This window comes from Synchiropus splendidus, chromosome 19 (genome assembly GCF_027744825.2).
Source record: "Synchiropus splendidus isolate RoL2022-P1 chromosome 19, RoL_Sspl_1.0, whole genome shotgun sequence".
Classification (NCBI taxonomy): Eukaryota; Metazoa; Chordata; class Actinopteri; order Syngnathiformes; family Callionymidae; genus Synchiropus; species Synchiropus splendidus.
This window is the reverse complement of record NC_071352.1, coordinates 7,910,433-7,929,976: the sequence shown is the minus strand read 5'-3', so window position 1 is coordinate 7,929,976 and position 19,544 is coordinate 7,910,433. Positions and strand designations below refer to the sequence as shown.

General features: G+C 40.7%; 1 protein-coding gene across 4 annotated transcripts in view; it reads left to right on the top strand.

The window, feature by feature from the left end:
* The first annotated feature begins 315 nt into the window (after positions 1-315).
* The window catches only part of ttyh2l (tweety homolog 2, like), a 38,091-nt gene continuing 18,862 nt past the window's right edge, over positions 316-19,544 (top strand). For 3 of the 4 annotated variants that reach the window (XR_008413221.1, XM_053851893.1, XM_053851892.1), the window contains exons 1-3: positions 316-800; positions 6,148-6,320; positions 13,784-13,895. Coding sequence is in view for 3 of the 4 variants with exons in the window: in XM_053851893.1 (XP_053707868.1) it covers positions 672-800; positions 6,148-6,320; positions 13,784-13,895 (414 nt within the window). In the remaining variant the exon portion in view is untranslated. The remainder of the gene's footprint in view (positions 801-6,147; positions 6,321-13,783; positions 13,896-19,544) is intronic. The other variant, XM_053851894.1, reaches the window with a different exon arrangement.

The window sequence follows — 19,544 nt, the reverse complement described above, 5'->3', positions numbered from 1 at the left end:
TGCTGAGGTTGAATATTTTAACGGACTGTCATATTTTTTTTAGAGTCATTGAATGATGAATGTATTTTCATTTTATTTTATTTATTTATTTATTTAAATTCCAGTTCTGTTTATTCGTTACACAGCTATTACACTTTCTATAAAACGGATTTAAAATTGGCATGCCAAGCTTTAGAGCCTTAAATAAAGTCTGAGATATGGAAAAAAGGGGGAAAAGGCGAACATTACTCGATAAAACACATTTAACTGCCATTAAACTGCCACTACTGCAACGCTTAAAACGCTAAACAAACAAGATGGCGACCGTGACTAACATTCGCGACACCACAGGTTACGTGAGACTGTAAAAACGTGGTATAAACTCCTACAGGATTAAGTTGTGTGCTTCTGGAGCAGGATTTATCTTTGTGTTATGAGGGTTAGGGCCTGCTAGTCACGCCTTCCCAGCCACAGGAGGCAGGTTCATGCCACCACTCCATCCCGTGCGTGAGATCCCGAACTGCCAGATGTCTCCAGAAGTTCCCCGGGAAATTACACGGTTTCTCCTGAGACTGCGATACAAGTCGACCTGCTTACCTTAACTTGTTTTTCCTCGTTACCTGCGGGGCGACTGGTGGTCTCCGAGGGAGGCGAGCCGGCAGCCGCCCGGGGGACTCTCTCTTCAGGCAGGCATGGCCACCGCCAGGCTCGACTATGTTGCTCCGTGGTGGACCTACTGGCTGCACCACTTCCCGCACTTCAACTTCGTTTTCCAGCCGGTGGACAACACTTTCAAACCGGCGGAGGAGAACTACCAGCAGGTTGGTAACTCAGCGTGAACTTGAAATGGTTAAAGTTTCAGTTGCGCTCATTTATTGGAGAGGAAAAACTTCTTCAACTTATTCTTCATCGTTCTAAGTCCCCAGGAAGTAATGTATTTTTGTGCATGGTTTGTTTTGACGCTGTGGTAACGGTGAGGATGCCCAACACACAGCTGAGTTCTCACGTGATGACACATGACATGTATTAGCTGCCTGCATATGAATTTTTCCTTTATTATGTACCGTGAATAGTCAACAGTTTTTATAGCTTTTACAACACCCAAGTGATATTTTCTTCAACATCTGTTTTCAGAATGTTTTGTAGCTTAATATCCAGGTCTCATGTTTTGATACTGATATTTTCAAGCTAAAAGTAGACTTGGTTATAGAAGAAGGCATGAAGAATGGTAAACAGCTGGTCTCAATTTCTGGCAGTGAGTCTTTCCCAGCTAGTCGGGGTGAGAGGCAAAAGGTCAATTGAGAACTTCAAACACCTACACTTTGAAATCACGCATTAATTCTGTTTGTTTTCTGACTTTGTGGGGACTCTGAAGTTCCTATATTAAACCCACAGAAGCAAATGGAGAACATAAAAACTCTACAGCTGCCACAGCTTGGATTGCTGAGGCTGGAACACCTAGTTGGCTGCCCATCTCCTAAGTTAATCTAAGTATAATGTTAAAACTATATCCCTGGTCTGAGCATCCTGAAAGTTTATTTTTTATTTTTTATTTGTCCGAGTCTGACTCACAAGACGAAGCTCTCGATTTACCGATCGATCTACTACCACCCTCACCTATGGTCACGAGCTTTGGGTAATGACCGAAAGGATGAGATCGGGAAATTTGGGCTTCTTTGCTCCAAATGCTGCCTCCGCGATCCGACTCCGGATAAGCGGCGGAAGAAGAAGGTATTTGTCCGAGTTTCTCTTTGGTGGGGGCAGCAGCCCGAGCAAAGAGGCCCAAATGAACCACAGTCAAGCTCCTCTGGAGAAATACAGAGGCATTCACCCAAAGGTTCTCTGTCATGTCTTGGGTCTGCCCAAGGACCTCTTTGTTTGTCTGCTGCTCAGAGAAGAGAGAGAAATGGCTGCATCTTGTTTACGCATTTTCTGCCGATACCCTTGCTGTTTTGGTTGTATATGTTTGGTTGTTTCCTCCCACAGTCCCAAACCATACAGATGACCCTGAGTTGTCTTGTGTTGTGAGTGTTGTTTGTCACTGTGTGCCTTTATGAGTAGCCGGAAATGAATGATGAACAAGCAAATGGTTTTTCCAAGGTCATACAAAAGGACAAAACATTCACTCTCTTCCTTTTCCCTTGTTGGCCTTATGTAACAAGATGATTTAGTCATCAGTGTCTTCATTGAAGATAAGCATCCAAGGTGTGCAAAGCATCAGCGAGTTGTGATCCTTTAATGTTGTTAAATTATGAGCTATAGTACAGTCTATATATTTAGCAGCAGGCGACAGCACTTAAAAAGAAACAAGTAAGTGACAGCTGCGGTGGTGGGGACTTTATGTTGCTGCAACTAAAGGAAGGACTGAGCCAAGTTCTGTTCCCACGCTGACATGTGGTTATGAACTCATGGCTGATGGTTTCATAGAGTGCAGTAAGCACCTGAAATGGCTTTTATGAGTCGGGTGACTGGGGTCTTTAATAGAGGTCGTCCTCTACATCAACTAGATGCAGAGATCACATCCTCTTTTTGGTGAGTGGGAGCTGACTTTTGCGGCAGAGCCTAAGAAATTCCACTTAAAAATGACTTGAAATTGTGGATCAAGAAGTGTAAAATATAATTTTTTATGATATTAAACTCCTTCTTCTGTGTTCACAGATTATATGTTTACATGACTAAACGGTTCTTAGAATAAATCCCTGGACGTGCTGCAGATTATACTATTTTAAGCAGCTAAAATGTCTAAATCTGTGTACTCTGGAGGTTTTCCTCTGTCTGGGGGAGATAAAACTTTTCCTCTGTCTCTGACTCAATATCACGCTGTGGGAATAAAGCATTGTTTCCTATTACTGGGGATAATTGCTCAAATTAGCTCCTTAATCGTCGATTTATATTGTTTTTTGGATCATTAAATCCAGTCTTTGAAACAGCTGATTGTTTTCTCAGAGGATTAATTAACTAGTATCCCCTTCTGTCTCTGGTAGCATATTTTAAATTGTTGCCGTCTTTGTGATGTGTCATTTACGACGCTTTGGCCAGTTTAATGTGTTTTGATTTTGTATTGTTCAAGAATAAAAGGCTCTGAGTCATTAAAAGTACAAATACAAGCACACAAAAGTAAAATTTGTTCCAAAACTTCTTGGACAAAATTGTGCACAACTGAGCACATGCACTGGCAATACAATACATTGCTATATACTGCGATACTGTAAGTTCAGCAATATATTAAAGTAAGATCCATCATTTTAAGGATAGTATTATGTGCATGAAAACGAGTCCAGTTGGACTTTCAGTTCAATTTTCTGAGGAATGTGTTAAAGTACAGAAACAATGTCACACAAGTATCATAATATGTCTGCAAAAATATCGATACAAAATTGCGATATTTGATCATATCGATATTTTCTACCAGAGAGCACGCACACTCAAAACTCCACACTAAAAGCTGATTTACTGTCCATACAAACGCATCCATATATGTGCACAAAAAGTAAACAATAAAAAAAAAAGTTTACTTGTAAAGACAAAGAAAGAAACCGACACAGTATGAATGAGAAAAACACATTAAAAGCTGACTCATGTATCTGCCATAATACACACCAAAACCCACTTGAAAACCACATGGATGAATGCGTGCAAGCAAGCATGCAAAAAAACCCAAATATAGATTTTAGGAAATTGGGATGTGTCACTGTTGACATGCATAAGAGACTATCTGTATCGCAAATTCCATAACTAACAATAGCTCCTATTGAGTACATACAGTATGTTACAACATGAGGTGCATCTAGATGCTATCAGTTATTTTCGCAGTTCGTTTCGTGTGAATTTTTACTTCAATAATCACTCGTTTTTCACATGCCATTAGATTAAATTCTCAGTAGCAGGAAGCCAAATTCAATCCACACTGCAACATTTCACCCACAAACATGCTGCTCTAACAACAGATCAATCAATATATCCCTTTGTCTCCGTGTTCGGTATGATAGAGAGCATAAAACAGACCACCATAAAACAACTGGCAGTTTTAATCGATGCCCTTCTCATTTCGGGAAAGAAGATAAACAGCACCATTAGGTGATGGATGCACCACAATAATCATCTACTCCTCCAGACTAATGTCAGGCAAATAAATATTTTCATGATTTTTCTGCACGGACCATAACAATTTACTACGACTCCCTTTGTTTTCTTCATGTCAGAGCGCCTCGGTTTTCCCTCTTTTTTCCCCCGGGCTTTAAATATTTTGTACACTTAGGAATCACAAGACTGAGAGCGGCTGTGTCACATGACAGTACTCTCTCCAACTCTGGGATCATTTCAGTATTTCTTGTCAGCATTAGTTCTGTGGTGCAGTCGCATCCAACTCCTGCCATGTGTGTCTACTAGAGCGATGACCCCTGACCCTTCTGCTTCTGGAGGGATGTTCACTGTCAGACTCTCACACTTGGGGCTGATTAGGTCACATGATCTGGAACATAAGTTAAGTATGTCATGCATGAACTCAGACTGAACAAGTCAAAAGGAAATTATTTTGTTCTACTTATTCACTATAGAAAATCGTACATCTTGTTTAGCTGCTCTAGTTAGTGAGCAAACACAGACACACAGTGTAAGAATGAATGAATGAAATTGGGATCTGTCATGGAGCCGGATGAATGGACCCAAATGCAGAAAGTGTTGGTCGACAGAGAACACAGGAAACACGAAATTATATTACAAAATGTAATCGATGGGCTGAACAATCAATACACAGACAAATAACTAAGGAAGCCGGGGCCAAAACGTGGAACAACACGCAGGGACTGGGGAAAATTTTTAAAAAACAAGAGAGGCGAATTAGAATTACAACCTAAAAACTGGAAGAACAGAAAACACACTCTGAGTTAAGCACACAAGGTGGTAATAAACCGAAAGCACTCGATGGTGGGAATACACACACAAACACACACGAGGAATAAACTTGACGGAGATATAACTAAAAAGTGAGACTTTAAAGAACAGCTCACGTGCGGACTGAATGGAGTCAGGAAGAAAACGAAAGTGGAGTGAGGAAGAACAATGAACTAGGGTTACGGCTGAATAGGAATTCAAGCGTGGAGGGAAATTGAGAAAAGGTCAGGGAGGAGAGTGAGAAAACTACCATCTGGCAAACGGAGCTGGCTTCGGAGGTTATATATCGATGGAGAGATAATAACAAAAGATAATACAAAAATGAATGCATATCAATAAAAAAAAAAAAAAATGAATCCATACAGAGTCACAAAGGCAAGAAGAACATGGAGAAAACAGACAGACATACATGAAAAAAACAAAAGTTGATAAAGAGACACCAACAAGTAGCTCACAAAGGCACATGACCAATGACATCACTGACTTGTCGATGAGTGAATTCGTCAGTGACAAGTTTGGTGGCGATTTTCATTGACACAGAACTTGACAACTTTGAGTGCAAACTTTCGTCATCTGGATGCAAGTGTAACGTTTCTTTGAATGAAACATTTCTTGAAAGGCAGCATCATTCATCACTGAGTGTACTTTGCTTTTGAAAGCAGCATTCATAATTCATTCCTCTCAATCATGCATGTGCACGGATAGACCTCTAGTGTTGCTCAAGCACCCGCCTTTCTTCCCTAAATGAGAAGCGCGTTTTTTCTACCTTCTTAAAAAAAGTCACCCTTTTTTCTGTTTTTTTAATTAGACATCCTATGTCTAATTAAAAAAGCATCCTATTCATGTTGCAGTTCATCATCACTTCCTGTCCTGCCCTTCCTCTAGTCCAGTCCATTTCAAATAGTGGGGCCACTGCTGTTTTTTTTTATTATTATTATGATATTGTTTCAGGCAAATTGATACACTTTTCACTTAGTCTTTTCTGTTACAGACAACAATGTTGATAAAGTTATTTTTTTTATTGTAAGTTGATCTATATGACTTTCTTTTTTCTTTAACCTTAACAAGGATACAACGTTATGTAGAGGTGTACTTAGGATAATTTTATAGACAAATGATCCTCCTCATGTCCTTGTCCGCCACACCTGAAAAGTAGTCTTACTTCCCAACTTGGACTGCAAGCTTCACCCCATGAGCTCTAAAAATACATTGTAGAAACTTCTTCATTCATTGATCAAACAGTGACTCTGTCTTTTCCTTTCCTTCTTGTTTCAGTCATTGATTATTCTGGCATGTGTCGGCGCCATCGGTCTGTGCCTGAGCCTGATGGTTCTGGTGGTGTACTTGCTCTGCATGTGTTGCTGCCGCAGGGACGTGGACGAAGACACCAAAAAACCACACACCTGCTGCGTCACCTGGGCTGCTGTCATCACTGGTCTACTCATCTGGTGAGTCCAGTCCTCCAATATCAACTCTCCTAGGAAATAATTCAGCAGCAAAACCAGACGTTCTGACTTCAAAAGCTCCTCTTACTTAAAGGGAATTATGTTCAAAGCGATCTCTTCTGCTCCTCAAATGACTCGGCTCCATTTATGAAATAAATACAATTTCGGCACACGTCAGACTTCATTGCCCTCTTCGATCAATGAGATGACTAACTACTGTCATGAGGAATAAAGTCTGCACTCCCGCCTGCTCCTCATTACAAAGCTGGCGCTCCACTTTCTGACACAAAATGAAATGATGATCATCTCAAGTAATAGTCTGAATCAGCTAAAAAGAAAGGTTAAAAGCTCTGACAAACTGTCGGAGTTGTGGGAGGGTTTAAAGGGGGTTATAAACATTGTGAACATTATTGACGTTTTAATAGTGTTCCACCTTTTCACATATGTATAAGATCCCTTTGCTGTTAGTATTCATATCAAATGGTGTGACTGTCAGACATGGCCAGGGTTAGGGTTATTGTTGTAGTTGTTAACTGGTTGAGTGGAAAATGTGGCTTTATGATACACATCATGGTAATAAATCATGTTTTGTGTGTCTATTTATGGCTACATAGTGTTTAGAGGTGTTAATCTTGGTTTGGTTTTGGCTTGAAGAGCCGTTTTGGGTACCTAGAACACTGCGACTGGAGTCCTGGGAAGCTGCGGTGCAGGTCAGGGAATTATTCTCTGAGTCAAGTACTCGGATAAATGCCCCATTATATCAGGAAGAAAACATTCATGCAAGGAAAAAGGGCTGGTGCTTGAGCACCTTTAGGGGTCTAAGGTCTCGAGGAAACTCCAACACCGCATGAGCAGTGGAATAATCTGCACTTACATTACACACATGTGCTGGCTCAATTCTCCCGTGTCCTGTTACATTAGCTTAACAACCTGAAACAGAGACCCGAATGAGGTCGGACGAGGAGGAACAGCAGATGCTCACAGGACGACAGTGGATGTCGTACATCCTTTACAGTCCTCCTTAATGTCTGTCAGCAAGGTAGCGCTGTGGTTGTGGGCTACGCTTGGCTATATCTTGTCTAAAATAAACAGCAGAAAACTGGGAGCAAAATCACCATGAAAGTGCATTGTACTCACACACGTTTATATATGTTAAGTATATAGTCTTTTGAAAATATCCGTGCAATTGCTTGCTTTCAATTGTGTCTGATATCACTTACCACATGGACGTATAAAAGTGAACACCTCAGCACACATTGATGTCTGACCTTAAAGTCAATCTGACTGCATCATTGGGAGATGGAAAGAGAAGAGTATCTCACTCATTGGTCGCCATTCTTGGGGCACGAAAGGGAGGTAGTCCTCAGACAACAATTGGAGAGCATTTTTTCTTAGATATTTGAAGCACAAAAATGTTTATATCGTTCAGTAGGACACATTTTAAACGTTAAACAACTCAAAAGCAAGAATGATAGCGTGGTGTTTCAGCTCAGTGCTTTAGTCAAGTCTCAGATTAGTTTACCATCATCTCAGTTAAAATGGAAGCAGCATTTTCCAAGTGTTGTCCTTCAACTGTTTTCAATTTTATAGATTTAGAAACATGTCCCTGAGTGTGTCTTGCTTCCACCCATCTCATTATGTTCAGAACTAATCAAAACCTACATCTGCTGCCACTGTGTCTTGAATACATATAGACTTTCATATGAAGCATCATTAGATGGAGAAGCGGCACAATCGGTGTTACTGTTACTTACTGTTATTCGTGACCATCCAGTATGAAATAGACTCAGCCTCATATATCGCTCAGAGTCGAATGTTTCACAGTTGTTTGGTTCAAGTCATTTCACAAAATCACGCTGCTGCTTTTTGATTTTAAAGCCTTCCCGCTGCTGTAAAAGAAATGAACCTCTCAGCTGGTCTTGTGACACGTACGTGTTTGCCCTTTGTAAGTCGATGATGACTGCAACAAGCTGCAGGACACAAGGCGTGTTGTGATCTTAAGTGGCAAAGCGTGATGTTCCTCTGCGGCCCATCAGTCATCTCTTTGTCTTGGGGAATGACAGTTTTGCTGGTACAAACGCGGCCTATCTTCCACATCATTGGAACTGGATATCATCAAAGACTTGCACCGTTGATGAAATTTATTATTTCACGCACCCATCAGATTTACTTTGCTGTAATTACGTGGAGCTGTACTACACATAGCCTGCATAGTTGTTCTGTTACATGTCACATGAATTAACTATCTACCATAATTTCAGGACTATAAGTCCCTGTGGTGTCGAAACTTCCGACACGTGGGTGAAATAGTGTATTTTGAGCGCTTTATTGTCAATAAAAGATGTGAGGCGTTCTAGTTCATAACATTGTCCGGTTTGTTACATGAGTCAGTCTGGATGCTGGACCCCATTTTCAAGTTTAAGAAGTGATCCTCATGCATTTTAAGCACCACTGACTGTTCTACGGCGCAGACCGCAGCTTATTGTTCGTTACGGCTTATGTGTGAACAAGAGCAATTTTACTTCTTAAATTTAGTGGGTGTGGCTCATATTCCGATGCACACTGTAGTCTGGAATTTTCCGTTTGCCCTAACCCAAAAGAAAAGGATCGGAAACGTTTGGCTCTTGAGACCTTGAGACCTGTTGGCATGTAAGTTCAGCATGCTTCTATGACTTGTGAGCCTGTTTAGTTTTTAGAATGGTTGAAATAATAGACAAAGATTACTGTGCAAAGGAAGGCTTTTGATTCTATACTGTTCTTAGCCGACAATAGCTTTCCTTGCTGAAAAGACGAAAGAAGACGTCGATGGGTTCCCAGCAGAGAGTGGATACGTTTCAGAGGAATGGTAGTTCAACTACAATCACACAGCTCTTTCATCACACCCTTGTGAGACAAGAGCTCACTTCTCGGTCATAAATGCAAATCCATGTTTGGCAACTTGAATACACTTCCTCAGTTGTGTACCTGTTTCAGATACAGACTCAAAATAGGGATTTTTTTATCCTGTGTGTGTTCTGTTTTATAAGGGCTTTGCAAAATCACTGTTGTCGCCTTGCAACGTCTCGGGTCCCGAAGTCAGAGCTTGTGAGCTTGTCCCTGATGAAACTGCTCCCCCAGTGGCCCGTGGGGTCACGCAGCTTGTGGATAAGGTGCCCCTACAAATATTTGTTATTCCGCCCTTCAGAAAACAAGAACAAAAAACTTTCAGTCCTGAAATACACAGTAGTATTTTGGGGAGTTGGGCGGAAAAGCATTGGCTGAACATTTTGTTTTATTTTCTGAATCACAAGATGTTCAAAAAATGTCATGAGATGGACAGCCAATGACCCCAGAGCTGGTCTCACTAGCATCCACTGCCAACATATCTGATATTACAACGCTGAATTCAAGACGTGAAGCAAGTGCCTCCACCAAACGCTCACAGATTCAAGAGAAAATGTTTAACTTCAGATGCACCACTATTACATCCACCGCGGCCATTAGATCCACTCACTACCTGTCAACCATGGCGCCATTGTCCTCTTCATAACACAGTCGCTTAAGCAGCTTATTGTTGAAAGGATGAGTTCTCCATGACAAATACCCCCAGAGTGCGCACACGTTGTTGGACACGTCCAGCTGCAGCTGTCGGCTCATATGAACATTAATTCTTCCCTGGAGAGGAAACGGCCCCTCAATGTCCTGCTTCATTACTGTTTCATTACTGTGTCATTATTGTCGCTGACGTGTCACTGCTTTGGCTCTTGGCTAAATGAAGGGGCTTCGTTTCCAACATCAACGCCAAGGCTGGTCTGTGGGAGTGTGAAGCATGACAGATGCTGGTTTCTTATCACAGTTACATCCCAGTCTATCTAATTTAATGAGTAAGGAATTACTGTAATTTCCTTTTTTTTAATATAGTGAGTGCCCCACAGCATTAACAGAAGCCAGTTGTTTCCTGTCGTTGCCATTAAGACTAACTGCAGTGACAAGCAGCTGAAACTGGTGGTTCGAGGTTTATGAATATATTTTTAAAAAGCGTAATAAATGGCATTTAAAAAGACAATTTCAGGGGATTACAAGGCAAAAACATGCCTGGTGTTGTTGTCTTGCCGTGACTATGTCCAACAGTTGTGTAATTTATTTAGCTTGCCTTTTATACAGTTATTCTAGAGAAGGAAATGTGTGTAAACGTGACCAATTTGAATTATATAGTTAAGAAGAGAGTGACTCAGGATTGTTGCTGGAAGGGGTCCGATGATGAGTAGTGTTGCTGGTGTGTTTATGTTCTCCTCATACTTTCATAATCTCCTGTTTCGGTCCAAAAACACATAGATACATGCTGAGGTGAGTGTGCGTGACTGCTTGTCTATGTGTGTGCTGGGATGGATAGTCGACCTGTTCAAGATGTCGTCCATCTCTCACACCATGTAGCTGGGATTGTGTGGTATACAATCTCAAAATAAGATCACTTTTCAGTGAGTATCGGCAAGAACTGCATGATACGATATGGATTATGATACGGTGGTATCATGACATGTCGCAATGTTATTGTGCCGTAATGTTCTACACAGTTAATATATATAAATAAATAAATAAAAACAGTTGTTCGTGAGGTGAGAAGAGAAGAGAGATTCGTGGTGAGTCTTCTGCTTTGCTTTATTGAAAAGTTTCCAACATTAGAATTAGGTCTGCAACTAACCACTATTTTGATAGTCGACTAGTCACTGACTTTCTTAACTATTAGTCTACTGGTTAGCTCATGGTGTGTGGTTGGGTTGATGAAAACACTTCAGATTCTAGTGTAGTTAAAAGACAAAAATATATGTGTAGTCAATATTTGTATCGTGTTAAGTAAAACTTAATTTAATTTCTCGAAATGTAATTTTGAAAGTATCTTTCTCCTCGGTCGTCAGCAACTAATTCAACAACATCCTTTAATTCATTGGTCTATTTCAGTCTGTAGTTATATAACATGGATAAACTTTAATAAATTTGTCGAAAATATCTCTCCTTGAATTCATTCAGCTTGTGTCAAACTCAAGGCTCACATCTGCCGCACCACGTCTTTTTATGCGGCCTGGAAGCACTATAAATGTTAGTTAAAACCAAATTCAAAAGTTATTAAAATTCTCCCAGAACTACGAAGTTGATATCCTGACCTAGAAATATAGGTCTTCTATTAATGCAAATATGAATGTGACAATTTTTCCCAGCAAAAATAGAGGTGCAGTTGGTGTTTACCTCCTGCAAGTGTTTGTTATAGCTTTAGAGAGCGAGGTTTTAAACCACTGCAGGATGTAAACTTAGGTTTGAGTAGTTGAATGCATCATTTCAAAATTCAGTTTTGCCTTTCATAACTCAAGATCCATGTTTGTATTTATTCCAGACTGTTGTTTTGTGCTTGACTTCATTACAACAGGAGCAATTTAATGAGCAAACATGTCTCTTTCCTCGTCTGCAAGCCTCATTCCGGGACGCCTTGCTTCCAATCGCTGCACGCCTGTGATTGATGAGCTCCCACCTGCAAGTGTGAACCGCTCCCCCGAATCAGGTCAAAAGTCACCCAGATCCCAGCGCCTGAAATCTCGGTGCTCGCAATCAGGTACAATGAACCGATATGGCTGCTTGCGTCAGCGGCGGCTGATAGCGCGGCGCGGAGTGTCGGGCTTTGCAGACTAATCCTGGCAATTACAGAGGCTCGGGATGAAACTGCAGGGAGGCGGAAAATGGGGTCCCTGTGTATTCCACCAGGATACCTTTGTAGATCCTGAGCAGAATTCTGATGGCGGTTTTAGTCACAAATGACTGAGCAAATTCAAACAAAGTGCAGAAAATAGAGATTTGACATGTGCAAGAATTTTGGATGGAGAATGTGCTGGATTTACATGAACAAGGTACTCGGTAAACATTCATCAACAAATAAAGGTGCTGTTGTTGGGGAGTCATAGCACGAACGTTGTTTTTTCAATTTTACTGCTCGGCTTGGCACAGCCCTGTGCTGGACTGCTGACCTGTCCAGGGTGCCCCTAACTAACTGGGAATGCCTTCCCTGGGAAAGTGACGGATAAAAAAAACAATTCACATCGACTTAAAAAATCTTGCTATAATATATACTGTGTGATTGTTGACATTTAGCTGACTGTCAGCTTACCTGAAGAAAAAAGAAATTAACTTAAACAGACATATTTAAATTTACTTTGAGGAATAGTTGATGATGGGACAGGGAACTGATGCCAACATTTCGGTTGTGTTCTAGAGCAGTGATTCTTAACCATAGGGCTGGGACCTATGGTTGGGCCGCAAGCGCCCCCAAGAGAGCCGCGAGAAGTTTTTTTGTTTTACACTTCTGGGCCGCGAGACGCTCGGTTTTGATACAGTTGCCACATATGGTGACATTGACCTGACAACTGCAAATTTTTGATACCCACTATGAAGAAGTTCTTGAAAATGTTAAAAAGTTGCAGTAAAAACTGTTCACCTGTTGGTGCAGTTTTTAAAATGAGTTAGAACATTTTATGGCGATACTGTAATTTACACTTATCTTTTTTTGAGTTTATTTATGAAAAAGGAAATATTCAATTCTATTAATATTTATTTTATGAAGAATTTTATTCATGACATACATTTTCCTATTTTCTCAACAGAACATGACTTGCACCTGCATCTGCTGCTGGTTGGACTTTTTGATGATAAATATCTGTGCGCTGATCACATGGTTTCATGTCATTTCACAAGGCTTTGGTTTGTTTACATGTATGGTTATTGAACACAAATGAAATCAGTAATTCTAAAATCAGTAATCACAGTCATGAATCATTTCTATTCCTTGAATGGGCGCTGGACCTATTTGTTCTGGAAAATGTGAGCTCCGAGATCAAAGCGGTTAAGAACCTCTGTTCTCGAGTTCTATAGGTTTTGAAGGACTCTTTGTTCACTTTCCTAGTTGGTGGGATCCTCACTGACTGGCAATAAAGCTGATTCTGATTCTGATCAGCTGCAGCTCTGTTCAGATAAGTGGATAACTTGATTTATATCCATGAACTGGATCCATAAAATTAACAAACTTTGTGATGACTATATGTGTTGTTGAGTTGCTAGATAGGTTTGGGGGAGCTTTGTCCACTTGGGAACTGGTGCATTGGTGTGGATTCTGCACTCTTTCACGGTAGCCTGTGTTCAATTCTGGGTCAAGAGACCTTCCTCCTACTTTGAGTCGATATAGTTCTGAAATGGTTCTGAACTTTATCATATGCCTCTTGATCATATCATATTTTGGTAAGATTTATTCGCTTCAAAGTGTAGCTTTTGTGTGTGTTTTGCACACACACTGTTGGCCTTGTGTCGAAGGCACTCACCAGGGTTTTTTTGTCTCTGATTTCCCAGGTTGTCCTTGAAAAGCTTCTCCCTCACACCAGCAAAACATAATCAAATTAACTTGAATTTATCATGTGTATTGACTCAGTTCCAATCCTTCCCTTTCATAGTTCAGCTGTAGGAGTGGGTTTCTATGGCAACAGCCAGACCAACGATGGCGTGTACCAGTTGACCTACTCGCTCTACAGCGCCAACCGCACCCTGGGCACCATCAACAATCTGGTAAGTTCACAACAATCATAAAAAGCAAGCACGTGCTGTCGCACTCTGTTGTGTAAACATGAGTCATAATCTGGAGTTTTCTATGGGAGTGTGTATAACTTCCGTGATGAAGGATCTGGCAGCCACTCCAATACTGGCATGTTTACATCTGCCGCAGCATCGCCACTGCAGGGGGTCTAAATCAGCTTTTGGCGCTGACACAGAATCGAGGAGACTGATGCCGCTGGATTTGTAAATAGGGATTTCACATTCTATAGAACTCCTGACCTGTATTCAGAGGAGTTATTTTGGGGCTTAGTGAGAGATGGGGATGATAGGGGGAGAGGGAGAACAAGATCCCGCAAAGATGTGATACTCACAACGAGGAAGAGGAGGATTAGCTTCCATCTGCAGTGTGTTAATGGATGTGAGGCTTCTGTCTTTTTTTAAGTCTATTGTTCATGCTTATTTTGAGATGAGAACCGAAATGGAACTGCTTACCATCTGGATGCCAAATACCTGCTGGTTTGGCCGTCGCCTTTGTGTTGTCGGAGACTGAATCCAAGACCAAGACTTAGAGGGCCTGAGACCAAACTGACTACTTGTTTGCTCCACTGAAAGTATTTCTGTTCATGTGTCTGTATGACGAATAGACTTAAGCATCTGTATTCTATAGTCAGTTTGGTCTCAGTCCTGGTCTTGTTCTCACCCCCGGTTCAGTGGTCTCGACTGCAAAGCTTGGTTGCCTTGACAACTTTCAACCAACAATGGCAGTTCGGAGCTCAATTCTGTGTGTATGGTCAACACATTCTGTCTCGTATGGTGTCACATTTTGACAATTTTTAAGCAGAAAGTAGTCAGTTGTCTCCTTTGCATTTTGGAGAGCTCCTAAATTTGCCCTCTCTTGTCAGTAATAGCGTCACAAAAATGAAATTGCTCATTGTTTACGCCTCATAATGCCACCAGTCTAGTGAGCACTACCTTGAGAGTTAAAATCAAAAGCCTCGCACCAACCCGTTGCCATTCACACAGAGTATTCAAACATACTCGGATGCAAGTGACTGAGCTGTCATAATAAAAAAAAAACACCCTTGCATCCTATTAGAAAACCTCTTTTTTTCCAAGGTAAAAGGCGCAGAGACGATCTCTATAATTTGCCTGTGCATCAGGAGGAAATCAGATGAAGCAACCTGTCAAAAGCTCAACATGATGGACAGCACTTTCAGTCCAATTTCTGCAAGATTAAATAAAAGTATGTTGCACCTTGTGTCGCAGTCACAGAACGGCTGAGCTGCGATGGCTTTTCGAGCATCTAGAATAATTACAACGGTCTGGTTGAACCATGAAAAAGTTTACTGCGTGACATTTAATGATTTAAAAAAAGAACATTTTATTTCCACTCTATTTTAAGTCTAGTCTAAAGAAGTCCTGGTTTTCCATTAAAAGTGAGCGGCAAATTGAGTAACAAATCTTTTGATTCCATTTGATTTGACTGATTTCGCAGCTTTGTGTGACTCTTATCCAACATATTCTTATGAGAGAATTTTCATGGAAATACTGAACATTGGGATGATTACATTAGAAAACAGGGTTATGTATTGCTTATTTTTTCCATATAAACCTTTAGTGGCTAGTGAACAGATTCGTGTCTATGGAATGAGCCAGAGTATCCCTAAAAAAAACTCTTGTCTCCAAGGTTGAATCCATGAAAAATAACACAACTCAAGAAGCTGAATGAGAACCAACACACATAGAGAATTTATGAAAGGGTCATAGTCAAAGGTCAATGATGTGTGAGGTCAAATTCTGAAAATGCCCTTCAGAAAAACTAGAAATTTGCTTCTAAATGAACTCTGGTTCCTGCTTATATGACTCTGGATGAATATTATATCAGCTTGTGCCGCACACTCGCAGAAGAAGAGGCTGCAACTCGGTGCGTCATCGGCGTGCTTTGAAGGAGCTTTGATGCATCTGAAGTGCTCACAATAAACAACACACATCTTCCCTTAAGTTTTGCTTGTCATGGAAGCCATGGTTTCCAGCGTCACCTCCTCATAACCCAGAAGTGTGGCGGATATCTTGGTAGTATACTGAAGCACTCCTTTTAGGGGTTCGGTGGAGTTCAAGACTACACTTGCAGGTGGTCATAATGCTTCAGCTTGTGATCGACTTGGCAGAGTCTAATGCTTTCCCAGCCGTTGTAAATGGATCCGTCTCTGATGACAGCGCGCGCCTGCAGCAGACTTCCTCTATAGGATCTTTGCGTTGCTCTAATCTGGCGGGCTGATGCACTGTAAACCATGACTGCATTAGAAGCGGCGATGGCCCAAGGGGAAAGAGAGAGGCTTTCCTGTTTAAATAGACGAAAAAAGATGCGCAGCTTGATGTGATGCACTCTACTTACCGAGATGAAGTGTTCACTGGCAGGCTGTCCTTTCAAACTAAAAGTGTGTTTCAGGATTAAAATATGTTTTTGTCATCCGTCGTTTGGTTTAAAGTAATGACAAAATCTTTGTTTTTATGGAGCCTTTTGGTTTGATTGGGGCAAGTCAAGGAGTTTATTGTTGTTCCAACACAAACCGAGCATATTGAAATGACCCTGGAGAATCTCAACAGCCTTGTTTGTTATCTTAACAGCTCGAGCATCGCAACTCCCCTGCTGCCGTTGAATATTGGTCATTTTATTCTAAATGCTTCGCTGCCAGAGTCGGTTTGTCACTGTAATTACGAGTGTTGGAGCCTGAGCGCACAGAGATTCTTGACGTCTGTGAGACAATAATAGTGAATTGGATTGTAATATTAAATAAATGAAATTGAAATTATTATTGACTCATCAGCAAAGAAAATGTCTGCATCAACAGAGATAAGTTCCTTACTGGGAAGCCTCATGACAAAAAATAATGGTTTTCATTAGTTATTATGGTAAAATGTAATCCAAATAATCTCAAAATATAATTTAAGTGGTATTAAAAAAGAGAAAAATTGCATTAAAAGCTGAGTAGTTTTAAACATACAATGTGGAAAAATACATGATACATAAATTAAAAACATAGCATAAATATATTGAAAAATGTAGCTCATAAAAATATTTATCAATAGGGAAATCTTTTGAAAAAAGAAAAAAATAATCCTTGTTTACATTTACATTAGAGAAAAAGGAGTGAGGAAAAAATCCACTAATTTCTTCCCTCTACTTTCCCTATTTTCCCGTAACTCTGCGTCACTTGTGTGTCATGTCCTTGATGTCATTTAATGAATAATTAATTCACACTCATAAATAGTTAGCATCATCCTGTGGGAGAAAGGTGGTGAGCCACATGGCTCAAGCACTGTTCGACCACTGTTCTGCGAGTCACTGGCTAGAACAAGGGCAATAACATTTCCTCAGGGGCCACATTATGTACTGTGAAGCTTGTGAGGTGCCTAAAAACAACATGATGGGGAAACTAAATTAAACATTTTGAATTCTATTTTCCATTTCAATTTATTTTACAGGACAAGAAATTCTCAAATAAAATAGTCAAATGAAAAGACAAAATAAAAGTACATCAATAAATAAAATATATAACAAGGAAATTATATTTCTGTTGCAGTCAAATTGAGTAAATAAGACGAAGAAGAAATAAATAAATATAGTCAAAGGGCCATGTTTGGCCCCCAGATCAGGGTCGCCGACTGACTACCATCAATATATATTTTTGTACAGCACACACGTGTGATTCTGATGACATTAATAATAGATGCATGGCTAAGATATTGGGATTCAACCCAAATTTCACGCATTGTCATAGGTCAAGAGTTCACGTGTGCGCCTCACGTGGGCCCCTATTAGCTCATTTCGAACATCAGGGCCAATTTTACGACTCACAAAATGCTTTCTGTGGACTCTCAAGGGCGTCAGCTGAGTTTGATTTCTCACACTGGGCTCAAATCCGGAAAGCAGCAGAGTAAATAGGCACCGGCGTGACCGAAATCTTCCCGCCAGGCTTGTGTGTGTGGCTAGTGATTTGCGATTCCTGGCTTCTCCTGATAGCCTTTCGTAGTTCCTCACGTCTTGTCGGAGAATGCGCAGCCTCACACCTCCTGTGAGGGATCATCATGTATCACGGAGGGAAAGAATAGACCATGAGGACTCTTCTCTCTCTGCTATTGAATTTTAGCTCTGACTTTTCCTCCCATGGATTTTCTCTCCTCTATTTTGTGCATTCAGCTTAAACCCGTCCTCTGAGAAGCTTCTAAAAACAGTAAATAAAAAAATGTAATGGACCTCATTTACTGCTGCTCCTTTCTCTTTGAAAGTAAAATCTCTTTTTTGGCTCCCTGATCGCTCCCCTTATTGACTTTAAACTGTCGAGATAATCTATATTGTTTTACCGTCAAAGTAACACAGTGAATCCCGGAAATAGAAGCGGCAGTAAAAATCAGTCTGAGACACCGAGATGCCTCCTCGTGACCTGCTTTCAGAAAAAGAGAGCTGTAATCCATTTTAAAGGAAGCAGGGACATTTCAGATTAGGGAAATGTGGATCATACTGAGCAGTGAGCTGATGGATCCCATTCCTCACACTCGGCCGCGGAGATAAGATTCAGGGTATTGTGTGGCGATCTGGAGTGAGAACAGTTTACTGGCAATCACTGGCTTCTCCCGTGGGAGTGCTGGAGAGGAGGATGGACCCACCTGGGTGTGTTAACCCCGTCTCCGCGCTGATTGTCCGCTCTCGCTGTCAGCGGCTCAATTTAATCAAAGCCGGACTGACCGTTGAGAGACAAGTCCATTTCAGTTCATTGCCTTGCAGAGACTCTCTCAAACAATGCTTATTTTGTTCACCGGTAAATGCAAACAACTCTCAGCGGGAAAGAAGAAAAAGACAGCTGTTTCAGAGAGCGCCGCGCCTCCTACTCATTTAAAGTTCAGTGGTAAACTGCCGTCGTCTTCTTCTGCACACTGTGTCCTTTTGTGGGCTGCAAGTTGAACTTATCGCTTTTTTTATAATCAGAATTTTAGCATCAAAGAGCAAAATCATTAATTCCAAATACTCTGTTTATTGACAGTTAGCTTAAGGCTAATTTATGCATTTATTTGAGTTCCGAATGACACCAGGAGGAAATAAGGCTGGATTGTGAATACGTTTCAGGTCAAGGGAGGTGAAGAAGAGGGTGCCGCCATGGTGGAACATGTGTCACAAGATGTGGGTGTGAAAAGAGAAAGTCGTGAGACCGAACATGATGTAGTCTCAGCACCCTTTACAAATTAATCTTAAAGAAAAATATTATTGTTACATTGAAATAACAGATTTTTGTATTTAAAAAGAATATTGCATAGGAAAACTATTTGATCAAAACTAAAAAGTTTTCATGTCTTCATGGACATGAAAATATTTACTAAACTCACATTCTCTGCGCTTCGACTATTAACAACAAAGTTATTTCTGTTTTTCCTCCAGTGTTTTTACATTCTTCTCAAACTGGACATAGCTGAGACTCAGTCTCAGGTTCTCTCCCATGTCAGCACAACACAGTTTTTTGCTCAATGAAACTGATGAAATATAATTTCGCTCTTCCTGTAGTTATGATTGTCCTGGTAATACGTGACATTTTCTCATTTTTGACATCACATCAGTCCAAAATCCATGGGCAATTCCATACACAATGAAAACGTTCCTTTTTTCTG